Here is an 8,659-nt window from a genome sequence, read left to right as displayed (position 1 = left end):
TCCTTGTCCTTCGTTTCATGGTCTTTGTTCTGAGTGGACCCACTGAAGGGAAGACGTCAGAAGAGAGTCTCAGCCGTGTTTGCTTTCAAAGTCCCATGGGAAGGACCCTGGCACCAGCGGTCCGCCGTCCCCACCATGTCACTCGGTGCCCAGGCCAAGACTGTCATTGGCGTCAGTGGTGTGTGGTGCCTCACAGTGTCCTCCCTCCACTAGTGCCCCGAGAACTCTGGTGGCATGTCCCTCCATGAGCTGGAACAACCTCTCTCATGTTAAAGATGGCAAACGGAAGCCAGCAAATGGCCTGGTGGTCCCCCACCTCTCACTGGTGCCCCTGGGAGCCTGGCTGTCATCCCCAGCAGCGCACATTCAAAACAGTTAATCTAGCCAGCCACCTGAGAATGAGTAGACCCTGGTGAAGCAAGTCGTCTGCCGTGTCGAAAAGACTATGATGCGCTCAGCTGCTCTGTCTGCATACAGTTGGCTGCTTGGCTGTGGGACCAGGCGCTCTGTCTTGGAGGGCAGGTGTCTCGAGTGACCAAAGACAGCTCAAAAGTAAGTTTGATACGTATTGAATCTGGGCAGAGAAATGTCAACTAGGTTTTTAAACTTCGTTTTTCTGGTTACAAAAGTTAAGTAGATAAAAGTATATGTAATATATGCTTCCTGTAGAAAAGTTGAAAATGAATTAAGTTGAAACTGTCATTCCATTAGCTAGTTATAAACTATTAATAATGTGTGTTTCCTCTCCGTATTATCACTATGTCAAAATATAGGAAAGTAATAAATGCATGCATTTTAATACATGCATGATGAATCGTGTACGTGATTTTCCTGAGGTGTCTGTCCATCTTATGAATAAACTTAATCATTATGTCATTTAGGGACATTTATACTGATTCTAATTGTTTTACATTTTGTCTTATGGAATCTTTTCATTAGAGTATCATAGCTGAATTAATTGTTTTTCTTCACTCTAGAAATATAGTCATCTACGTTGTAACACATTCGTCATTTTGTTATGACAGGGGTCTCAAGGTCTGGGCTGTTCTTACTAGATGCTATTCCTGCGAAATGTTAAAACGCAGCAAGTATTTTGCAGGTGGAGTTGTAACCGATGAGCCTGACCGGAACCCAAGGGCTAAGTTTAACCAAGAAAAAATTTAACACGTAATTAACCAAATAGTGTCTGTAACCAGTGGCGAAGGCTCCCTTTCCGGCAGGGATTCAGATGGGAATCCGCCGCCTCTTTTACTTGTGCAAGTAAACAAAACTACGCAACGACAACCAGGTGTCACTCTTTGACTAGACGCCCCCAAGCTGTGAACCCCTTGCATTCGGTGGCAATTTTCCCTCCAAGCCGTGCTGGAAGGGAAAATTGTCTTTCAGTGTTTCTTAGCTTAATTTTTCCGGCCTCGTTCCTTAGTTCTTAAAGTCAACTAACTACATTAGAAAAATCAAAGACCTACATTTTCAATTCTGTTTCTTATTTCGCCTCTGGCAAAATCACCTGCAAAGCCTGATAGTGCAGAGAAGGGCGCCACCTGGTGGCCACGGTCAAGCGTGTCCGTGGTCGTGTAGCTGAGTCGCTGGGGTGGGGGTTTTCCTGAGGGGACAGGGATCGACAAGGAAGGAGTGGGGCGCTGGGGATCGCTGGTGGAGAAAAGCACCTGGAAGTCTGAGGAAGTCCGAAGAAACTACTCAGCAGTTACTCGCATCGCTGGGATCACAGTACTGCCGAGCTACCTGAGCTGGAAACCGAACAGGAGGAAAGCAAACCTCGTGATCTTTGAGGGAACGTGCAGGAGCTGCTTAAGGCCTGCTGGGAGGTACAGGAAAACTTCTTATTCTGTTATACAGTAATAACATAGTGTTGTAGTGCAGTATACATTGGATGTAAACTTCATATACACATACACACATTAAAAACAACAACAAAAACCCCTTTAAAATGCTGAAGGTTCTTACAAGCTACCATTTTTTCTTAACCAAACTCTAATAACAACTAGAATTATATACATTACACTAGTTACTATTAGAGTATGTATAATTCCTCAACTCTGATATTCTGTGGAGGGTGGTCCTGGGCATTTCATATCTTTACAAGACGTTTGGTCAGCATTATACCTTTTTTTTGTTTGACTATTTCATGTGTCCAGTTAGCCACAAGTTGATCACAGGGTTTTTATCCGAAGGGCCTCGCTCGCATGTTGAATGGATGGGTGCTGTGCAGCCACGTTCACTCTGAGGATGAGAGGAAGGTGAAAAGAATGGAGAACGAGAAGCCATCCATACCTGTTCTAGAGAGAGCCACCCTCTCCCAAGCCACAGGACCAAATAATACCTGTACTCTGCCCACTTTTTTAAAACAAATCTGCATGTGTACACCTTTTACTTTATCCATTTCCGTTCTGACATTCATGATTTTTAAGTCAATGTCATTGAGGAAAATTTAGAAAAGGGGACTTTAGAAGGGAACGGCAGAAAGTAACCATGTGGTATACATCCTATTTCTATTTATTTTTATGACTTGAAAAGCATGTGGAGGTGTCAGTGTTACCTCAGACCTCGCACCCGTACCCTGTAACCTTTGACGTTTCTCCCTAGCTGAGTCTCTCCTGGATAAGGTGTGAGTTTGTGGTGAGGAAGGAGCACCGAAAATCCGGAACCTAAAGCCGCTTGGTATGGAGGAGAAGGATGTAACCGCGGAGTTATTTCAGAAGCGAGGCCGCCACTGGCTGCCCGGAGCTGTCTTGCCCTCTCCGCCTCATTTCTCTCCCGCCCTCACTCTGCTCTGTTTTCACCCAAGGCTGAGTTTATAATATGTGCTCCCTCTCTTAAGCCATAGTCTCATTCTAAATTCCCCAAATAGGCTACTATTTATTAACCATAATAGGGAGAGGGTGTTCCTATTTATTTATTTATTTATTTTTCTTTTAATTATAGTGCTTTTTAACTTTGGAAATTTTCAAAAGCCGAGGCAGGCAACTAAAGAGGGCATTTTGATTTGAGAAATTCCTCTCTTCACACCACATACAGACTCAATTCTGCTCTATTCTGCCTTTTATTTTATTTTTATTTTTTGGAGAGGGGACTAGTCTTGTTTAAAACACTAATAATCTCATCAAAGGCTTCCCAGGAGAGGGCCCAGAAGGCTTTGTAACGACCTGAATCAAGTCTTAGCTCTATTCTAAAATTAATCCCCAACTCTACAAAACGTATGTCCTTTTCTCTGAAACTGTATAAAGTTGCAAGGGATTAATAGAGGGAAGGGGAGCTGGTTAGGAACTGCAGGCAGATCAGATGGTGGAGCAGGCCAAAAACAGGGGCCAGGGGCAAGTGTTTATCCAAGCTTCGCTTTATCTTCCAATTCTCACAAACTCTGCATAAATGGAGTTTGAAAGAAGATAGTGAAGAAAAGATTTTAATTTGCAATTGCTTGCCTATCTTTTCGTCAGTTCAAACACAGGACCTTTAGGTCCGACACTTTTTCGTGGCAAGGCTTCTACTTTGTCCCTCACAGAGAAAGCTGTCAAAATACGGCCATTTAAATAAGAACATTAAAAGGCCTGAGAGGGAGTCCCTTGACTTATGAATCCGTCCTTCTTTACACATCATGTCTACATTCCCCAAGGGACAATTGCCTAATTTATTAGTAACTAAGTGGAAATAATAAGTATTGAACGGACTTGTTTAGCCTCTTAGAGCTGAAGAACACCGTCCATTTATAATTGAGCTCGGAAATGAAATAATGCAAGACAGAAGAACAAAAGCTTTTCCGCGCAATAAAACCTAAACCTCCCTTCCAGCCTCGCGAGATTTCACTGGCCAATCAAAACATTAAGATGTTAATGTCTTCCTTTAGTCCCACCCCCTTGGTGACCTAATTCGGTCAACCTCCGGAAGAGTGTGCTGTCTTCAATCAGGTCCGCAAAATTTATATTTAAAGGGTCGTGTCAACCCCGAGCAGTCATTTCAACTGCAGCCATGTCTGGTCGCGGTAAAGGTGGTAAGGGGCTCGGCAAAGGGGGCGCCAAACGCCACCGCAAGGTGCTGCGCGACAACATCCAGGGCATCACCAAGCCCGCCATCCGGCGCCTGGCGCGGCGCGGCGGCGTCAAGCGCATCTCCGGGCTCATCTACGAGGAGACCCGCGGGGTTCTCAAGGTCTTCCTGGAGAACGTGATCCGGGACGCCGTCACCTACACGGAGCACGCCAAGCGCAAGACGGTCACGGCCATGGACGTGGTCTACGCGCTCAAGCGCCAGGGCCGCACGCTCTACGGCTTCGGGGGCTGAGTCTGAACCCCGGCTCGCTTTCTGCAGCAAAACCAAAGGCCCTTTTCAGGGCCGCCCACTCCCTCTCGGGAAGAGCTGTGCGCGATTCTTGTGTTTGGCGCGTGTCCTGAGGTTTCCTTGTTTTCAATACCAGCCCGGCCTTTATCTTCTGCGGTAATTGCAGACCGGACAGAGGCTCCCCCTACCGGCCTCAGCCAGGCCGTGCGCAGGGACCCAGAATCGGCGGTATCCTCAGCCGATCGGGAGCGGGACGGGGCTGTCGGTGGCGGGCAGGAAGCAGTTACGCAACCCACAAGGGAGGACGAAGAGGTCTCGAGGTCCCAGTTCTTTCTTTGGCAGGGACTCTGTCCGCCCTTGTCCCTGCAATAGTGTCAACCACGGGCCATTGTTCGGCCGAGGAGGCAGTCGGCCGTGACGCAGGGCCCCGGAAATGCCACTGCGCTCGTACTTAGTTTGCGGTGAAGAGAGACTTAAACATTTACAAATTATGGAGCCTGCGAGGGTGCTGCCGGCCGCCCCCAGGCACCTAGACCGGTTAAAAACTGACACTGCTTGGTGTCAGTTTTTAATCGCTGGGTGTCGATTCCTAAGGTGTTTGCCCTGAACAGTGTCAGGAAGGGTCTCGCCTGTCCCCGCCCCTCAGGCATCGTGCTGAGCGCGGTTATCCACCACATCGGGTGGGCCTGGCTTTGAAAATGACTCGCCTTTGCTGGTTTCAGTTCAGGCTGGGCCCCTCCCTAAGCCGGAGGCCGCGCCGTTTGTAAGTTACGATTCACTAGACAGGAAGTCGGAGCTCTAACTCGGGTCTCTACCTCCAAGCCTCAAGGCTTAATTTTGCATCTGTGAAGAAGCGCACTCCTCGAATGACAGGCTCTAGGGCGGCTCTCTGGCCCCTCCGCCTCCCAGCTTCCCCCCCTTCTTAACTTTGCCTGCCATAAACTGAAAATTGTTCTTATTAATATTATTATTATTTATTATGGACCATTCAAACACTGAAGTATGGTAACAAAAGTCTTTAAAATATGTCCTCAGATCGCACCTATAAATTCCCTTTCGATAGTAAAACCAAAGGCCCTTTTCAGGGCCACTCCCAAAGTCGCACTGAAGGGCTCTTAGTCATTGCAGATGTTAACTGAGCAGATAAAGTTGGAATAGCAGCTCGTGTGCGGTGGCTGGACGGTTGGTGCATTGATTTAGCAGTGTAATTCCATAACTTACCCATGGCATCTTGCACCACGAAGGTATTAAATTTGGGGAATTTTAACAAGGCAAACGAAATAGGCCTTTAAAAGGGAGTAAAGAAAGCTAACGAGCAAATGTTTCCAACAAAATGACCGGCTTCGTAGAGAAATGTACGTATTTCGTGCATTTGGAAGCATTCCGAAGAAAGTTCTTTGGACTTAAAGGGATGACAGGTGGCACAAAGGTCCACTCCTATGGCCACAAGGCTATGTCAGTGAAGCCTCTTGGGGACAAGCTCTCAACAGCCCATACTCGATGTAATGTGAGAACCTCCTTCACTTGCGGAGGGTGGGATTACAGGGCCATTTTCAATTGGCTCATAGGAGGGCTTAATAGCTGTCCCCGGAATGGGAAGAAAAACCTCGGTTGGTTGATTTTGTTTTTAACCCGATGCATGCCAGGCTCTAAGAAGCTGGAGGCACAGTCTCGCCGTTGGGTGGAACCGGTTCTAGACGATTAGAGCCGGCCTGGGCAGGTCGTGGCTGGTTGTCTGGGGTGCGGTCTGAGGGTCAGAGGTCAGTCCACTGCCCACCGAGGCAGCACATTCCCGCACTGGCACAACACCAGCCTCAAGGAAACTGGCAAGGCATGGGCTGGGGCTGATTCCGTGTTCAGTCATTTTCCATACAAGGTACAATTTTGCACTTGGCCATGTTCAAAGCCGCCTCAAATACCAAGGCCCAAAGTAGAATTAGCAACAGTATGACTTTAATACTTACGATGATCTTCAGATAAGAACGCTAAATCACAAATTAAGTGGAAACCGAAATAAACCCACTGTGTTTAAAATGAGAAGCATGCTTTACCTCAGACGCTGAACGTTTCCTAATGTGAGCAATTTTTTGCCATTTACAAATGTTCGATTCTGATGCTAAGGGCAGCCTCCGACATTCCCATGCAGGCTTTGGCATTGTTCATCCTGTGGAGCACGATCCATAAGCTTTTCATAAATAAAATACATGGAATTACAATTATATTAATCACCTTACCAATGTTTTAAAATATGTGCTTCTTAACATCTGGTACCTACAGCACTTTGGAAATAAGGATAAACAGCGACAGCTGTAAGCAAAGTATTTGTGATTCTATTAGCCAGTCACACTCCGTATAAAATCTTCAAAGATTAAAATAGTTGTTGAAAAATTTCCCTTTGATCCAAATTCTGACATTGGTTTCTATAGACTACTACAAAGTCCGCAGACACCCCAGTTAAAGAACTATCTCATTAGGGTGACAGCATTTAAGTGTAAAATGCAACGTGGCACTTGAAAATAAAACCACTAAGGTATGTTTGGGCGCCAGCTGGCATCCACACCTGCATAAAACAATGGTATGCCTAGGAAAGTACTTAAGGTGCTTGCGCACACGGCATGTGCCCTATTATTAGAAGACAATCTAGCTTTTGACTTGGCTGATACCTGACAAAAACATCTGAATTTTCGTAGACTTGTACACGCGCGTGACACTATTTCATCACAAGCTTTCTTGTTAGTAGGCAATGTAGACCTACGGTATGGTTGTATAAAATTCTCGAAGCTTCCAGTGCTACACCATTTTATGATTTCTTGGGTGGCTCTTAAAAGAGCCTTTGGGTTCTCTGAAAATTGGCCTTTCAGGTTTACTTCTTAGGCGCCGTCTTCCTGGGGTTGGTTCTCTGCTTGCTCAGCTTGGCCCTGCCGGCCGCGGACTTCCCCGCCCTGGCCTTGGCCGGGCTCTGCCGCGGCGGCTTGCCCTTGGCTCCTGCAGCCTTCCTGCCCGCCCTGTCGACTTTTGAGGCGGTCGTCGTCCTCGGCTTCCGCGCCCTTTTGGTGGCCTTGGTGCTCTTCGGAGACTTCGACTCCCTGGACAAGACCAGCTTCTTGGCCTTGGCAGAAGCGGCCTTCTTGCCCTTGCGCTTGGCGGGCTCGGGGGCCGCCTTCTTGCTGAGCTTGAAGGAGCCCGAGGCGCCGGTGCCCTTGGTCTGCACCAGGGTGCCCTTGCTCACCAGGCTCTTGAGGCCCAGCTTGATGCGGCTGTTGTTCTTCTCCACGTCGTAGCCGGCGGCCGCCAGCGCCTTCTTGAGCGCGGCCAGCGACATGCCCGCCCGCTCGTGGGACGCCGAGAGGGCCTCGGTGATCAGCTTGGACACTGAGGGGCTGGGAGCCTTGCGAGCGAGGCCCACCTGCTTCTTCCCTCGCTTCTTGGCGGGAGGCCTCTCCATAGACACTGGGCCAAGCTCTGCGGGGGCCGCAGGCACCGTCTCGGACATCACAGGGCACACGACCAGGAGGTAGGAGGCGTAAAGCCCCGCCGGCCCGGCCTTATATAGAGCACGGCGCGCTGTGATTGGTGCGTCGCCCGGGCGCCGCCCCGCCCCTTGGGGGAGGAGCATTTGTGTTTGTTTTCCCCCCAAAACTTGAAGCCCACAAATATCGTCTGCGCAGAACCGCCCAGATTCCACTGCCAGGTGATCCGTGGAGACCTGGGCTTCACGTGTCTTTTCACCTTTTAATGGAAAATAACCCGGAACGCTGAAACTTCTCGATAAAGCACTTGATTTTCAGTGAAATTCGAGGAGAAGAACAAAACTTCCTTTTTTTCTTGTAAATTTAAAAGTAATTTTTAGCAGGAGACTCACTTCACCTCTTCCGAGTGGTCTTCTAAAGAGTTGGCTTCCAATCGGTGGAGAAAATAAATTAGTCACGCCCCGATTTTCATCGAAAACTATTTGTGTGCGTGAGGGAAGTAACACATCTCTGAGATGTCTCGCTGCGGACTTAGAAGACACGTGTAGGATCGTCTGACGTGCAGGTGCGACCTTACTAGGATAAATACAACCTAACAAAGCAGATCTGCAGACTGCGGGTTGCTCGTGACTGACGACCCCCCCCCCCACCTCAGCCTCTGCAGCTTGATAGGGATGAATAAGCAGCATGGATTTCACACATAACATCTGTTTGTCCAAATCAGGTCGCCCTCATGGCGGGTGTCCTCAACTGAGTATTGCTTCTGGTTTCGCTAATTAAACCCTCCTTCCTCCCCTCTCCCCCTCCCACCTCCAAAGACACACAGAGAACAGACACAGTCCCTCCCTCAGGTAACTTAAATGTGAGGCAGGAACCCCTGGCCTGACGGGCTCAGC

General features: G+C 48.3%; 1 protein-coding gene across 1 annotated transcript; it reads right to left on the bottom strand.

Moving 5' to 3' along the window:
* Nucleotides 1–7,134: 7,134 nt before the first annotated feature.
* LOC102898123 (histone H1t) lies at nucleotides 7,135–7,796 on the bottom strand. The gene has a single exon (XM_006923479.2). The coding sequence runs from the start codon at nucleotides 7,784–7,786 to the stop codon at nucleotides 7,157–7,159; it is 630 nt and encodes a 209-aa protein (XP_006923541.1). The 5' UTR covers nucleotides 7,787–7,796; the 3' UTR covers nucleotides 7,135–7,156.
* Between the last annotated feature and the right edge of the window lie 863 nt (nucleotides 7,797–8,659).

Source organism: Pteropus alecto, unplaced genomic scaffold (assembly GCF_000325575.1).
Source record: "Pteropus alecto unplaced genomic scaffold, ASM32557v1 scaffold49, whole genome shotgun sequence".
Taxonomy (NCBI): domain Eukaryota; kingdom Metazoa; phylum Chordata; class Mammalia; order Chiroptera; family Pteropodidae; genus Pteropus; species Pteropus alecto.
This window is presented reverse-complemented; position numbering and strand designations above follow the sequence as displayed.

Bases quoted from the DNA above. Each gene is read 5' to 3' on its own strand.
- LOC102898123 (XM_006923479.2), bottom strand. From the start codon at position 7,786: ATGTCCGAGACGGTGCCTGCGGCCCCCGCAGAGCTTGGCCCAGTGTCT.